This window comes from Phyllostomus discolor, chromosome 9, assembly GCF_004126475.2.
Source record: "Phyllostomus discolor isolate MPI-MPIP mPhyDis1 chromosome 9, mPhyDis1.pri.v3, whole genome shotgun sequence".
NCBI lineage: Eukaryota > Metazoa > Chordata > Mammalia > Chiroptera > Phyllostomidae > Phyllostomus > Phyllostomus discolor.
This window is the reverse complement of record NC_040911.2, coordinates 68094162-68109853: the sequence shown is the minus strand read 5'-3', so window position 1 is coordinate 68109853 and position 15692 is coordinate 68094162. Positions and strand designations below refer to the sequence as shown.

The window sequence follows — 15692 nt, the reverse complement described above, 5'->3', positions numbered from 1 at the left end:
CAAAACCATACCCTCATGGTGGGGGCCCTTCAAACTGCATGGCCAAGGTGGCATGGTAGAGAGACTGACTGCCCCTGCCCTGGGTTTAAATCCTAACATAGATCTTCCTCCATAACCCTATTTCTGACCCCTCCCACAATGGGTTATACCTGCCAATAATCTGGTCTCTTCTGCCATTCCCAGCTGCCATTGTTAGTCTGGGCAAGTGTGGCCCTGTGATGTAGGAACCACCACCAAGCTGTTCACACAGGTGCAGCAACCAGGACACTACCTCCATGCTGCATCCCAGGTTAGAGCCATAACCAGGCCATTAGCAACAAGCACAGCTTTTAGCATTACTAAAACACTGGCCAAGTTCTTTAGATATGCAAAGTAATTCTCAATGGCCTGCTCTGCTTCCCCCACAATCCAAGTGATAGGCATGGGGGTTTTCTCCATTTTGGGGTACCTCTAGCTCAGCACCCAATTACAATAGAACAATGTTTCCAAAACTGACCTTCCAGGGGATGGATTTTTACATGTAAACTCATTATCAAAGTATAATAGATGCTGAGAAAAGTGTACAGATATTAGGTATAGCTCAATGACTTCTTACAAGGTTAACAGATCCGTGTAACCAGCACCCAAATGAAATAGCAGACTGTTACCTAAGTGCCAGTCTGTGTTCTTTTACTCTGAAAGTCTGAGAGATTTCCTCATGCTATTGTGTGTCGTTATAGGTCATTCAGACTTACTGTAGAATATTACTCCATTATAGATACCTGGGTTTTTTCCACTTTAGGGCCGTTATGAGTAATATTGCTATGAACATTCTTGTACATGTCTTTTAGTGAATCTATGGACACATTTCTTTTGGGTGTTAACTAAGGAATCAAAATACTGAGTTAGGGGAATACATATGTGCAGCTCTAGCAGATGCTACCAAGTTGTTTTCCAAAATGGATGTACCCATTGACACTTCCTCCAGCAGTGTATGAAATTTGGGTTGTTCCACAACCCTGTGACATTGGGCATTGTCAGTCTTCTACACTTTGCCATGCTTATGAGTGTAGAAGAATTGCACTGTAGTTTTTAATTTGCATTTCCCTGATAATTAGTGAAGTTGAGCACTAGGGGGAGTTTTGAAAATGATAGATTCCCTACCGTCCACCATGAGTCATTAAATACAAATCCCTAGGGATGAATGTCCTAAGAATGTGTCTTTTCAACCCACTCCAAGATTTATATCAGCAGCCATCCCTTTGCTGATCTGTGGACTGGTGTGTGGCAACCAGGAAGGCAATGGCTGTATAAACCTATGAATTGGTGCTGTTGTGCAGAATGCAAATATCTAGACTCAACTTCTGATTAGATGCTGGTATTAGATCAAGATTGAAAACATGAAATTCAAATAACAATCGCTAAACTGAAAAGATTTTATTTTTCTGTCATGTGAAAGATAACAAATTCAGGATAAGCTTAGGTTCTACTGGAAATCAGCGAATCCAGCTCTTTTTAGATTTCTCCCCTTCCACCTTCATGTCCTCTAGATGCTGCTGGAACCCCAGTGATGGCATTTACATTTCAGGCAGAAAAAGGAGGAGAGCGAAGGGAAAAAGAAATCCACCAGCTGAGTTAGCCTAGTTTGAAGGTTTTTCCAAAAAGCTCCACCCAGTGGCTTCTGCTTATTTCTCATTGGCCAGAACTATCACATGACCACCCTACATGGCAAGGAAGGCTGGGAAATATAGTTTTGTAGCTGATTAACATTGCTGTTCTGAATAAAATTGAGGTTTTCTTAATAAAGAAGGAGGATAGATGTGATAGAGAGAATTGCTACTTCCTTCCAGCAACTAAATGGGCAATCGCCTAAGGATCTCTGTTGTCTTATCTGAAAAATAGAAAGCTAGATCATCAATAGTTCTCCTATGACTTCCTGAAATATTGTAGGATTGCTTCCAAAAAATCATGCCTATAGGAAAGTGCATTTTTAATTGAATACATGTTTGTTTGAGGGTTGAATATGCCTCAAAGCTAAAAATATTTCATTTACTTTTAAATATTGTGACCAGTATTTTTCTAGGAAATAGTGGTCTGTTCTCTTTTAAGTTACATTAATGCTCAGTATATGAGATAGATTTTATTAATAATAATAACAATAATGAATTCTTATTAGGTGATCAGCACCATGCTAGCTACTTTTCACACAATGATTTACATTTACACCCTATAGCAAACCTCCAATGCCTTTATCTCTATTTTATACATGGGAACCCTGAGCCTTGGATTGTTAAAGTCACATCTAAATTCACCAGGTTGAAAAACAGCAAACCTGATATTTAAACCCTAGGGATCCTGGGCTCCAACCCTGGGATCTTCCCTTGGCCAAACTATGGAATTTGGAAGGGCCACCATCTGGGCTGAAGGTCTCACCACTCATTCTACCCAGGGCAATAGGCCAAATGAATTGACTCTTCCTCAAAAGATATGCACAAAATCAAGTTTCAGTTTCTTCAAGATAAGGTTTGGCACATCACAGCTATATCAGGGCAACAAGTAAACTGGGTTTTCTTTTCTTCACAGTTCATAGTAGTTAGACAGATATAGACTGTGGAAAAACACCAGCTTGACTTACAAATGCATTATTTTTCTCAGACTGGAAATAATCTATGCCTGTGAAATTGGTTTATAATCCTGTCAGAGTTTAGAGAATAGACTCTGAATCTTAATGCTGGAAGAAAGCAAACAGATCTTTACTACTCCAAACATCCTTTCTGCACAAAGAGAAAGTGGTCCAGAGGAATGAAGTTCTTGTTCGGGTTCACACACCTTACTCTGTTCAGATAAAGATCATACCCAATAACTAGAGGAGTTAAAATTCCATTGGCTTCTAGGATTTACCAGATGTTAGCAGAAGTCATTTCTCCAACCTCAATACTGCAACCTCTTTAAAACATTTCAGTTTGCAACTTCTCTAAAGATGCATGTTCTCTCCTGAATTCCCTTTGTTGCCTTGATCATTAGGAGGAAAACTGGGTCCAAGAGAATTTAATACCATAAATAGAACTCTAAAAAACAGCAGTGAGGGGTAATCCTCACAAATAGAGAACTCCAAAACAAAAGTCATTATTTTGTACTTTATTCTTCTTAGCAGGGAGTTGGTAAACCAAGTATAAATTTTGGTGAGTGCAGGGCTCTGTAGGAGATGCAGAGCTGCTGACTATACACAGGTGAACAATCTTAAGCATATAAATTCATTTGCCAGGACCAGCTTTAGGTGGTTTAAGAAACAGCGCTTCCTGGGTCTCCCTGGTACAAGATTCTTCTTTCAGCCACATGAGGCCAGTCTCTTCCTGGGCTTTGGACTGCCTTTTCCAAGAGCCACATACTCTCCTCACTCAAGACTTCTGCCACATCTGTCCAAGATTTTCTCCACAGTGTCCTGAGTGACTTCTTTCTTTGGAACCCTGGCCACTCGGAATGAATATGTAACCATCCTGTCTCCTCTAGAAGCCCTGGGTTCCACTTTGATCTCTGTGGATGCTTACTCTAAACCAGAGCAATCTGGCCCACTCTGAGTGGCCTAGGACCAATCTACTACTATTTATTTATCTCTGGAATATCACAGGTCCTATGGATGATTGGAACAATGATGTTCCAGCTGTACAAACATAACAGTTTTTATTGATAATTCACCTAGGACTTACTCATGCATGGCCTTGTGACAGCTCCCAGCTATGTTCCTTATGGCCATACCTGGCCAGATTCCTGCAGCAGCCTCTGACTAGTATGGTCCTGCTTTCTAGTCCCACACTTCTCGAGTCCATTCTCCCAGGAATTGTTCATAAAGATCAGATCACATCTCCCTCTGCCTTTACTGGCTGTCACCAAGAGAAAGTACCAGTGTTCTAATGTGGGTGAACACCCTGTCATCCTCTCCCACTTACAATTTCTAATTCTCCCTCCCTGTCATACTTGGGGCTTCTGCATTCCTTTGTTTTCTTAAACTAGTCACCTGCACAATGCTTGCTATCTTCCATCTCTATATCCTTCCAGAATCTTCTCTCCCCTAGAACCTCCCCCCTTCCCTGTTTTTTCACTCAACCACTTTTGCTTGTCCCCTTGACCTTGGCTTAAAATGCCACTTCCTAAGACATCCTTTAGTTTATCAAATTTCTTGATAATTAGAAGCCCTGACATGCTTGTTAAAAACAAATATCCAAGCCCAGGTCAGGTCCATGATTCAGAACCTCCAGGATCATGCCTGGAAAGCTGAAATTTTAAGAAACATCCCACTGCTTCCCAGGAAGTTAGGAACCACTCCCCTGGACCAGCTTTGCTTAAGCTTTTGGCTGGATGTTGGACAAGCCCACAAAATCAACATCTGTGGGTCCTGTCGGATATCATTATTTTTTTAATGTATGATTCACTTGCAGCTAAGGTTGAGAATTGCCATCTTAGACCAATGTTCTCATATATGTATGCACAGAAGAATTGTAATGTTGTCTTAAGTGCAACTTCAAAGGCTCACAACTTCCAAGATGCTGATTCAGAAGAGCTAGGGTTGAGGCCCAGAATCTGCATTTGTCAGTACCCCCACGTGGTTCTTATACAGGGGCTTGAGAATCACAGTCTGAGACCCCCTTGGTGGAATAACACAGGCTCCCCTGTTGGCTCCCTCGGCATTCTAGCTCCCCTTTCATGACACCTCTCTCACTTTTTTTTTGTTTGTTTTATATAGACATAATTGACATACAGCATTATACATGTAAGTTTAAGGTATACAGCATGATGGTTTGACTTACATATATTGTGAAATGATTAACACAATATGTTTAGTTAACATCCATTATCTCATACAGATACAATCAAAAGAAAAAAAACATTTTTGGGATCTGATTCAAAGCTTCAAACCAATGAACACTGCATGTGTTAAAATTTTATCATATGAGTTATGTTGTTTCTAGTCCTTTGAATTCTGAAGAGAATATGGATTTTTCTACTTTTTTTTACCATGATAGTCAGTGAGAAATAAATTTTGCATTGCAACCCAACACACACACACTAAAAGTTCCATCAGAAAAATAGTTTTCCATATTATATGAAATGTATACTGCTCTTCTTTTCTATGTCATTCATTTTCAATGATAGTCCCATCTGTTAAATCACTGGTTCTCAACCTTAGCTTTCTATTTGAATGAACTGGGAAGTGTTAACAGTTTTTAATACCTGGGTCCTGCTCCTGCAAAGTCTGATTTAATTGGTCTGATGTATGGCCTAAGCAGTGGAATTTTAAATGTCCCCACCAGAAGGTTTTTAGGTACATCCCCGGTAGGTAATGTGCAATAAGTTGATTTCCTAGCCCACAGATGGGTCATGATTTGCAGTTTGAAGAACACAGACACCAAGTAATATTAGACACTAATTTCCAAAAACAATGGCATTTGCAGGTAGACTTGTTTCGTTGATGAACCATGTGCCAATGACTGTCCTGTGACCTAGAAACTAACAATAAAAATGTACAGAAGATACTATCTTTGCCCTTGAAGAGTAACAACCTCATTTTTACATATAAAACACACACGTAGCCAACACCTAGATCAAAAAAACAGAGTAGTGCCTGCACCCAAAAGGCCCTTGTGTCCCCTCCCCCACCAACACTAACCATTCATGTGACCTCTAACAACACAGATTAGTTTTGCCTGTTTTTATACTTTAAACAAGTAGAATAATATAATATATTCTCTTCAGTGTCTGGCTTCCATAGGTCAACATTCTATTTGTGAAATTCATCCATATTATTCAGAGTAGCAGTACTTCATTCATTCTATTGCTTTACAATATTCCTCATTCTATAAATACACCTCAACTGATTTATTCATTTTCCTCTGGATGGGCATTTGAGGTCTTCACAGTTTGGACATTTGAACATTCTAGTACATGTTTCTGGTGAATATAAACACAGGGTTTTGTGGTATACATACCTAAGAACTTCTGGACCATAGCTTAAGTATATGGACAACATTCGAAGACACAGCCAAATAGTTTTCCAAAGTGGTTGCAATGATTTACACTCCTATCAACAAAGTATATGAGTTCCAGTTACTCCACATCTTTCCCAGTACTTAGTGTTGTCAGTCTTTTCATTTTAGTCATTCCAGTGCATGTGTATAAGAATGACATTTGAAATAAATTTCAGTAAAAAAGACAAGTTTTTATATTTATAAAAAATATAAATTTATATATACATAATGGTTTTAAAAAGCATGGAAATTCTCCCTTGACTTGGTGGTTCCGTATGTGTTCCAAATCTTACAAGGGGTTTTTGCCCTACCTTAGTTATTGTGTCTTTCTCCCTCCCTTTTGCCTTGTTCTCAAACTCTCTCTGCCTCTGGTCTGCAGCCTAGATCTAACGTGGAGAGACATGCAGCATCTGACTGTGCTCACCTCGAAACGAAACCAGCTTCATGATGAGGTTCATCAGTGGCGGCGGAATGGGGTCGGCCTGGAGTTTAATCACCTATTTGGGTATGGGGTCCTTGATGCAGGCGCCATGGTGAAAATGGCTAAAGACTGGAAAACCGTGCCGGAAAGATTCCACTGTGTGGGAGGCTTGGTGCAGGACCCTGAGTAAGTGGGAGCAGGGGTTCTTCTGCTGCATGTGGAAATGGTCCAGGGATGGTGCTGTGACATTGGGGTCAATATCAGATTCCTTCTCCATGTCAGGGAGATGAGCTGGATTTGATTCAGGGAAAACCAGCTTCGGGGAGAGCTATAGCACTGCACAACTCAGGGTGGGGGAGTGCCACTTACACAGAACACAATTTGTAACTCAGAACTTGTGCTTGTAGGTGTGTTAAATGTTTCAGTGGCTTATTCCATTATTTTTAATTGCAAAAACCTTCCAGTGTAACCAGCTCTGAGATTAGTAAACAGAACACAATCAATATCCCAGAAGGCTATGTATCCCCTTCAACCATAATCTCTCCAAGGGTAACCACTATTCTTCTAACTCCATAGATTATTTTTCTTATTTTATACTTAATATAAATGGAATCATGTTTGTGTTTTCCTTTACATCTAGATTGTTTTGCTCAAAATTATGCTTTGAGATTTAAGTATATTTAGTGTGGCCTTGCAGTTCATTTACTCTCATTGTTGAATAGTGTTCCTTTGTGTGACTATAGCACAATTAATTTATTCATTCTACTTGTGCAACAATGTAGGGACTTGATTTAATTCTAAGTGAGGTGGATAGACATTTGAAGGGATTTAAGTGAGAAGTTTCCTACACAGAAATTACTAGGCTGGTCACATGTACTTACTTCCCTTCCAGCTTCCCATTATAGCAAGAGGATTGGACAATAGGGTCCTTCTTTATTTAGTTTCTTTCTTCATTTGTTCATCAATAGAATAGAAATAGCAGTTTTTATCATTGTTATTTCTAATTAAGGTATTATGTATATACAATGAAATGCACAGAACTTAAGTGTATCACTTGAGTTTTTGATAAATATAAACACCTGAGTAACTACCATCTGATCAAGAACTAGAACATTCCATCACCTCAGAAAAATTCCTTGTGCCCCCTTCCAGTTAATCCCCACATTCCATAGACAGCCATTGTTTTCATTCCTGTCCCCATAGATTAGCTTTACAGTTCTTGGGCTTTATCTAACTAAATTGCATGCTTTCTTTGACTTAACATTATATTTGTGATATCAATTCAAGTCATTATGTGTAGTAATAGCCCACGTATTCCCACTGCTATGTCATATTCCATTGTGGGGATACACCTCCAGTACTTACGTCATTTAAATGGTGGTAAAATTCATCTCAAGCCTCCCCTCGCCTTGGCCTTCACTCTGTTGATCATCTGAACTTGGCCAGAGTCAGAGCCCTCTCACAGTGCATCCTCCCCTCCACTCCCTGTTGGTCCTGGAAAAGGACATGCAGCTTCTGTAGTCAGTTACCCAGACCTGGATTCAAACCTTAATTTCATCAAATTAGACAATACTTGGACCTCTCTGAACCTCTACTTTAGCAATTCTCAACCTTTGTACTCTGATCCCATTTGGCAATATGGTGAAATCTATGGAGCACATCTCAGTATATTAAATGCTTTTAAATGCTTTAGATGAAATACATGGGATTACAAAGAAAGCCAAAAATATTGAAACCAGTATAAATTTTTTAAACAAATTCATGATGAAGTAATACATGTCCTTGGTTTTATCAACACATTAAGCAAAAATGTGTTATGCCACTCCTAGTGCCAAGTCTAATGGCCATGATAATTTCAGAGCTGTCATAATAACCAAAATGCGACTTCAAAATAACTGCAGACTATAAGGGGATATACAAATCTCTAGGACTTTTGGTGACAAGCTGAGAAACTACTAATACCACTCTGTCATGGGTCTGCATTCCTAATCAAAAAAGAAGCTATTTCCATTATAAGTTAGTAAAAATTAAGATGCAGTGTTTTTTCTATATAAATTAATATACTCTTTGAATTCTGCCCTTATTGGCCCTCAAACAAGGATTTCTTCTCTCTTTCTTCACCAGTAAAATGGAGCTAACATCTTTGCCCTGTTGGGAGCCTTTAGTGAGAAAATCAGCATAGAGCTGGCACACAGCAGGCACTCAGTAAATGTAACTTTGGTTTTCCCTCTTATCCATGACTTTTGACACTCCTAGTTCACAACTGTAGAAAAAACGAAATCAGAGAGGATTTCAGCACTAACTCATTTGGGCCCTCCACAAGGATGGGGGACCTGGTCTGTCTGGTTTAATGGTGCATCCTCAGAGTCTAGAACAGCACCTCGCACCTAGTAGACACACAATAAATATTTTTTAAATGAATGAATAAGTGGCTATTCAGCCAGCATCACCTGGGTACAAAGAAGATATCTAAATGATGGCAACAGAACCAGCAGACCTGCCAGGGAAGTTGTAGGCACAGCCTTGTTGGAAGGACTCTGCATTCCTCAGTGCCCTCTGCTCGATCATCCCCTCTGCACCTGAATTTGTTCTCAGACGAAAGTGAACTAGGTCTAGGGCAGATGTTTTTGGTAGAGAACTGAGAGGCTGGACAGGGAGGTCGAGAGGGCAATGCCCAGGCAAGCTGTGCCACAGGCAGAAGAGGCCCTTATCACCATGAATTGAACTCCTGAGAGCTTAGGCAACTGCCACTTGCTGTGATATGCATGAAAACAGCCTCTAAATGGAGTGAGTGCTGATTGTCAGGTTTATGGGTTTCCTCAGCATTAGTCTTCCCAGAGAAACAGTCAATTCGAAAAGCAATTTTCTAAAGAGACTTTATCAGGAGAGTCAGTGAAGGCTGCTCAATTTAATAAGAGGGAAAAATAACACTAGCTGTGTGCATCTGCACTGAACCAGATGCAGGCAGTGAGCAGAGCATCAATGGCACCACACAGTTGTCCCTACTTTGAGGCCAGGGCACGAGGCTTATATATCCCCATATCTGCCAGGCATCAATCAAGCCTGGCAAAGCGTGTGACCTGCCAGTCACAGCCACTATCATTGCCTGAGGGTGATTCTGCAGAGAAGGGGACAGCTGAGAGTCAAACTGGCAGCCAAAGCTCAGAGCAGCTATGGAGAAAATCTGGCTGAGGTCCTGTGGTCTGGTGGAACCCCATTAGCCATGGTGTGCCTCATGGTTGTCTCAGGCTTGGTTCAATTCCTATTTCTCTTCTTTGATCATATGAGATCATCTCAGCCTGGAATAACTTCTCTCTTGTGCAAGAGAACTTGGTGTGTATTTACAGAAACTCCATGAATGGTGGACTATGGACCTGATTTCCAGCTAAAGTGGCCATCTCTTCTCAAATTCTTAGCCAAGGAAGAACTACTTTCAGTTTTTCCAGGGAACTAATGTCACTTTTCTGCCCGAATTTTCACAAATTCTGTGAAGGTCTCTCTGTGAACTTCAGTCCATAAGTGCTCCAGATGCAAATGGGGACAAAAAAATGAAATTTTTAAGGATCCATCTTGTGTTTAGAATCCTTGTGATAATAGTGATTATTGCATTTGACAATGATCAGTGATGCTTTATAGCACCTAGAATGGCTATTACTCAGGGTAACAGTCTCTATTTGTTAACGTGTGAATTTCCTTCTTGAATTTTTCAAGGTGGCCTGGCCTGCAAAATAGGAAAAGGGCTTAAACCCAACTCAGGCAGGACTCAGAGCCAGGGTCTCTCTTTCTGCTGTAGGCTCCTCTATCAACATCTGTTACCACCACCATGCTTCTTAGAAAGTTGCAGAGCCCCTGTGACACCACTTTAGAAGGAAAGCCTCCACTCTGGACCTGCCTGCTGGTCTGTGTAGAAACTCAATGGCAGAATATGGCATTTCACTTACACCGCAAGTGGCAAACACAAAGCCTGTGGGCCAAATCCGGCCCTCCACCTTGTTTTATCCCGCACAGCACCTTGTTTCCACCCAGCGGCAGTACAGAGCTCCTTGCCCCTAGTTAAGTAATTACAGTTAGACAGTCCTAAAATTACATTCGGCCCTTTGAAGGCAACTGTGAGGCTGATGTGGCCCCCAGTGAAAATGAGTTTGACACCCCTGGCTTACACCTAAGATTCTGAACTTTCCAGAAGCCTCCAGAAAGGTAGTCAGAAAACCAGCATAACAAGATCCACCATTTCCCCAGGTGCTTTTCCTAGACCCCTGTGAGCCACAGCAAAAACAGAAGCTCCAGACACCTGTGTGGTGGTGTTGTTGTCAAATTTAATGTATACATAGGCAAACAATTTAGATGTGTGCTACTCAATACAGAGGCAACTAGCCACTTGTGGTTATTTAACAAAATTAAATGAATATAAATTAATGACTAAAGTTAAATTAAATTAATTAAAAATAGAGTTCCTTCCTCACACTAGTCATATTTCAAGTGCTCAATAGCCACATGTGGCTACTGCATTGAACAAGACATTTCCATCATTACAGAAAGTTCTAGTGGCCAGTGCTGGTCTAGACATTTGCAAATAAACAATGCATATGAGTGTGTATGTATTTTATCTCCACAGCAGCTCTTCAAGGTAGGAAGTAACATCCCCATTTTATAGGTAAGGAAAATTAGCTCAGACAGTTCAGATGCCTTGCCCATAATTAGACCTTCAGCCCATCCTTCATAGCTTTCTGCCTGATTTCTCAGCTTACCTGTTATATGTCTGACATAACAGGTTCTGAGTACACAGCATCTTCTTTGAGAGATCCAGGTAGTGGTTATCCATACGCTGACCTCCAAAGCTAACCTAATGCCTGCTCCTTACCAAACTGATTTCCCCAGAGCTGGTGCTGGGAATGCCACCTGCACCATTGTCACTCGATCTCCTTGGCCAATGGATGCTTCATGCATTACTCGGCATCAGCATCCATGCAGAGTACACACAACAGCACTCCATGAAGCTGTTTAAGTATATTTTTTCAAGTTTCTCAGGAGACAGTTGTCTTTACCAAGGAGCAGCAGGGTAAGCTTCAGGCTTGTGGTCTTGGCTCCAAGGGCAACGCAGAACCAAGGCTTGGCTCTGAGCCAGGTGTGTGACCAGCATCTATTTTTAGATGTGCTCTACAAGGTATGAATTTTTAAATATTCACCATTTTATGCTCCAACATAAAAGCCATGTCAAGGAAGGATACTGATAGAGGTAAAGGGCCAGGAAGGGGGAACTAACATCATGTGCCAGGCACCATGCTCAGTGTTCTCATGAATGGTCTTATTTCACCTCACAAAATCCACCTGCAGTGACAGTGAGACTTCAAGTATTTGAATAACTTGCCCAAGGTCTCCTGACCAGCACATGTAGAAGCAGAAATCTATCCCAAATACTTTTGTTCCCAAAGTCTGGAGTGTTTCCATTACACCATGCAATCTTCAGATGTAATTTGCTTTATTATGTTTCTGGTGCAAGAGCTTTTGAGCATCTCACCTTAAAGGAGATTGGTTGTAGGTCAAGACAGATGAAATGCTTAGATTGTCCCTTCATTGGGTTCCAACTCTATGAACAAAGAGACTCCCAAATTTCCCTGATTTTTCAAATGACTGTCCTTCTCTAGGATTAATTAACCCAATTTCAGGGTTTTTCCATGACAATAACAACAATTACATTATCAAGAACTTTCATTTATCAAGGTACTTAGCACTTTAAAAGAAAAGCATTATGAGCTTCTGTCTCAGTCTGGTTTTCCCAAAAGTAGACCCTGAGATGGGACTTGTGTGTTAACAATTTTTTTAACTTAATTTTCATTGTATGTTTTCCATTACCATTTATTAACCTTACAGCCCTTCCCCCCACAGTCACCACAGTGTTGTCTATGTTCATGAGTCCTTTTTCCTTTGTACTTGATTCCTCCACCCTCTAATCCCCCACCTCCACACACAGCTGTCAGCCTACTCTCTATCTACAAGTCTGTATCTATTTCCCTTGTTAGTTCAGTTTGTTCATTAGATTCTACATGTAAGTGAAATCATATGATACAAAATTTGTAATCTCTGACTGGCTTATTTCACTTAGCATAATATTCTCCAGGTCCATCTGTGCTGCCTCAAATTGTAGAATTTTCTTCCCTTTTATATCTGAGTAGTATTCCATTGTGTAAATGTCCCATAGTTATTTTATCCACTCATCTCTTGATAGAGATTTGGGTTGCTTCCATATCTTGAAGATTATAAGTAATGGTGCAATGAACACAGGGGTGCTTATGTCCTTTCAAATTAGTATTTTGGGTTTCCTCAGATAGATTCTAGAAGTGGAATTGCTAGATCATAAGGCACTTCCATTTCAATTTTTTTAGGTATCCCCAGACTGCTTCCCACAATACCAGTCTGCATTCCAACCAATAGTACATAAGTGTTCCCCCTTTTCCCACACCCTCACTAGCACTTGTTGTTTGTTGATTTATCTTTTAAGTTTATTTTATTGATTATGCTATTATAGTTGTACCATTTTGTCTCCCTTTTATCCCCCTCCTCTTTGCACTCCCTCCCTCCATTATCCCTCCCCTTAGTTTATGTCCATGGGTCATACATATAAGTTCTTTGACTTCTCCATTTCCTATACTATTCTTAACCTCCCCCTGTCTACGTTGTACCTACCAATTATGCTTCTTATTCCCTGTACCTTTTCCCCCATTCTCCCTCCTCTCACTCCGCACTGATAACCCTCCATGTGATGACCATTTCTGTGAATCCGTTCTTGTTCTACATGTTTGCTTAGTTTGTTTATGTTTTTTAGGCTCAGTTGTTGATAGTTGTATGTTGTCATTTTGCTGTTCAGAGTTTTGATCTTCTTTTTCTTAGATAATTCCCTTTAACATTTCATATAATAAGGGCTTGGTGTTCATGAACTCCTTCAACTTATCTGGGAAGCACTTTATCTGTCCTTCCATTCTAAATGATAGCTTTACTGGATAGAGTAATCTTGGATGGAGGTCTTTACCTTTTATGATTCCAAATACCTCTTTCCAGCCTCTTCTTGCCTGCAAGGTTTCTTTTGATAGTCATTTTTAAGTATATTTTATTGATTATGCTATTACATTTTCTCAATTTTCCTCTTTTGTCCCCCCTCCATCCTGCACCCCCCAACTCTCTAGCATTCCCCCCTTAGTTTATGTCTGAGTTATACATATAAGTTCCTTGAATTCTCTGTTTCTTATGCTGTTTTTGACCTCTCCCCATCTATGTTATGCCTACCAATTATGCTTCTTTTTCCCTCTACCTTCCCACCATTCCTGCCTTCCCCCTCCCCATTGAAAATCCTCCACATGATATCCATTTCTCTGATTCTGTTCCTGTTCTAGTTGTTTGCTTAGTTTTTGTTTTCGTTTTTTAGGTTCATTTGTTGATAGTTGTGAGTTTGTTGTCATTTTACTGTTCATATTTTTTACCTTCTTTTTCTTAGATAAGTCCCTTTAACATTTCATATAAGGGCTTGGTGACGATGAACTCCTTTAACTTGACCTTATCTGGGATGCACTTTATCTGCCCTTCCATTCTAAATGATACCTTTACTGGATAGAGTAATCTTGGATGGAGATCCTTGTTGCATGGGTCACCAGCCAGCAGTGATCTCAGAATGCTGCGGATGGCTCGACGAAAACACGTGAGAAAAAACATGCACAGAGACAAACTAGTTTCTGTGGAGAAGTAGAGATGGAATGGCCACCCCCTCTAGTGAGGAGCTCGCTGGTTTACCATCCATACCTGCTTTTATTGGGCTCATTTTGCATAATAATTCAGGTAAAGTACAGTACTCATTAGGGGGAAGTAAGGAACCATAGAAAACAAGGAACTCTGCTGGTCTATTTTGAGTCAGGGTCAAAGAGCTGTAAGACTTTGAGGAACAAACTAACTTCCTCCTAGGACCCTTCTCATTCAACTGAGAGCATTCTAAACAAAGCAGGCTTCACAGTAATTTACATATTCTTTCTTAGACCTGATCACCCAGGGAATCCGCCCTTTTCAGCACAGAGCTGCACCACCCTGTCATTGTTTCAGGCTTAGGTGGAGCAAGGGAACTAAGACAACCAAGAGATAAGGAGATTTTGTCCCAGACGATGAGAACTCAGGCTATGTCAAAGCCGAGGAGCGAAGGTCCATCACCCCCTTTTGCTGCAGCCCCCCAGGTCCTTCTTTTGGGGGGCCTCCCAAAGTGATCGTGCCTGTCTTAGGCTGTTCCCCCGGTGGGGAATCTTACCCATCTTTGGCTAACCGACCAAGCTTTTTGGGGTTTAGTTATGAATAAAGCAGCAGAAGCAGCATTCCTGTCAGGGAGATAAGCTTTTGTCTCCTTGCTGGCTTATGGTTCCAAGGGCATTCCCTTAGCCTTAGCCTAGGCAGGGGTTTCAGCTTCTGATACCAGTCAGGGCGGTTCCCAACAGATCCTTGCCTTTCTTGACTTTAAATACTTCTTTCCAGCCCCTTCTTGCATGCAAGGTTTCTTTTGAGAGATCAGCTAGTAGTCTCATAGGCACTCCTTTGTAGGTAACTCTCTCCTTTCCTCTTGCCGCTTTAAGATTTTCTCTTTATCTTTAATCTTGGGCAATTTAATTATGATGTGCCTTGGTGCGTTCCTCTTTGGGTCCAACTTCTTTGGGACTCTCTGAGCTTCCTGAACTTCCTGGAATTCTATTTCCTTCACCGGGTTGGGGAAGTTTTCCTTCATTATTTGTTCAAATAAGTTTTCAATTTCTTGCTGTTGTTCTTCTTCTGACACCCCTATAATTCAGATATTGGAATATTTCAAGTTGTCCTGAAGGTTCCTCAGCCTCTCTTCATGTTTTTTGCATTCTTGTTTCTTTGTTCTGTTCTGGTTGGATGTTTTCTTCCTTTTGTTTCAAATTGTTGATTTGAGTCCTGGTTTCCTTCCTGTCATTGTGAGTTCCCTGAATATTTTGCTTTATTTCATTTTGGGTGTGCTTCATTTGTTTTTTCATTTTTCAACCAAGCTCAATCACTTCTGTGAGCATTTTGGTTACCAGGGCCTTAAATTCTCCATCAGATAGGTTGGATATCTCCTCATTGCTTACCTCTCTTTCTGAAGTTTTGCTCTGTTATTTCATTTGGGACCTGTTTCTTTGTCTCGGGACACCTGTTAAATTGTAAGGGGTTGGGGCCTTAGGTATTGACCAGGGCTGGCAAACCACCGCCACTGCATTTTGGTGCTGTATGTAGGGGAGGGG

The 15692-nt window shown here is 40.7% G+C and overlaps 1 protein-coding gene across 1 annotated transcript in view; it reads left to right on the top strand.

The window, feature by feature from the left end:
* PCSK2 (proprotein convertase subtilisin/kexin type 2) overlaps positions 1–15692 on the top strand; it is a 363148-nt gene that overhangs the window by 343595 nt on the left and 3861 nt on the right. Inside the window, exon 11 of the mRNA XM_028524847.2 lies at positions 6382–6609. Within this exon, the coding sequence (XP_028380648.1) occupies positions 6382–6609 (228 nt within the window). The remainder of the gene's footprint in view (positions 1–6381; positions 6610–15692) is intronic.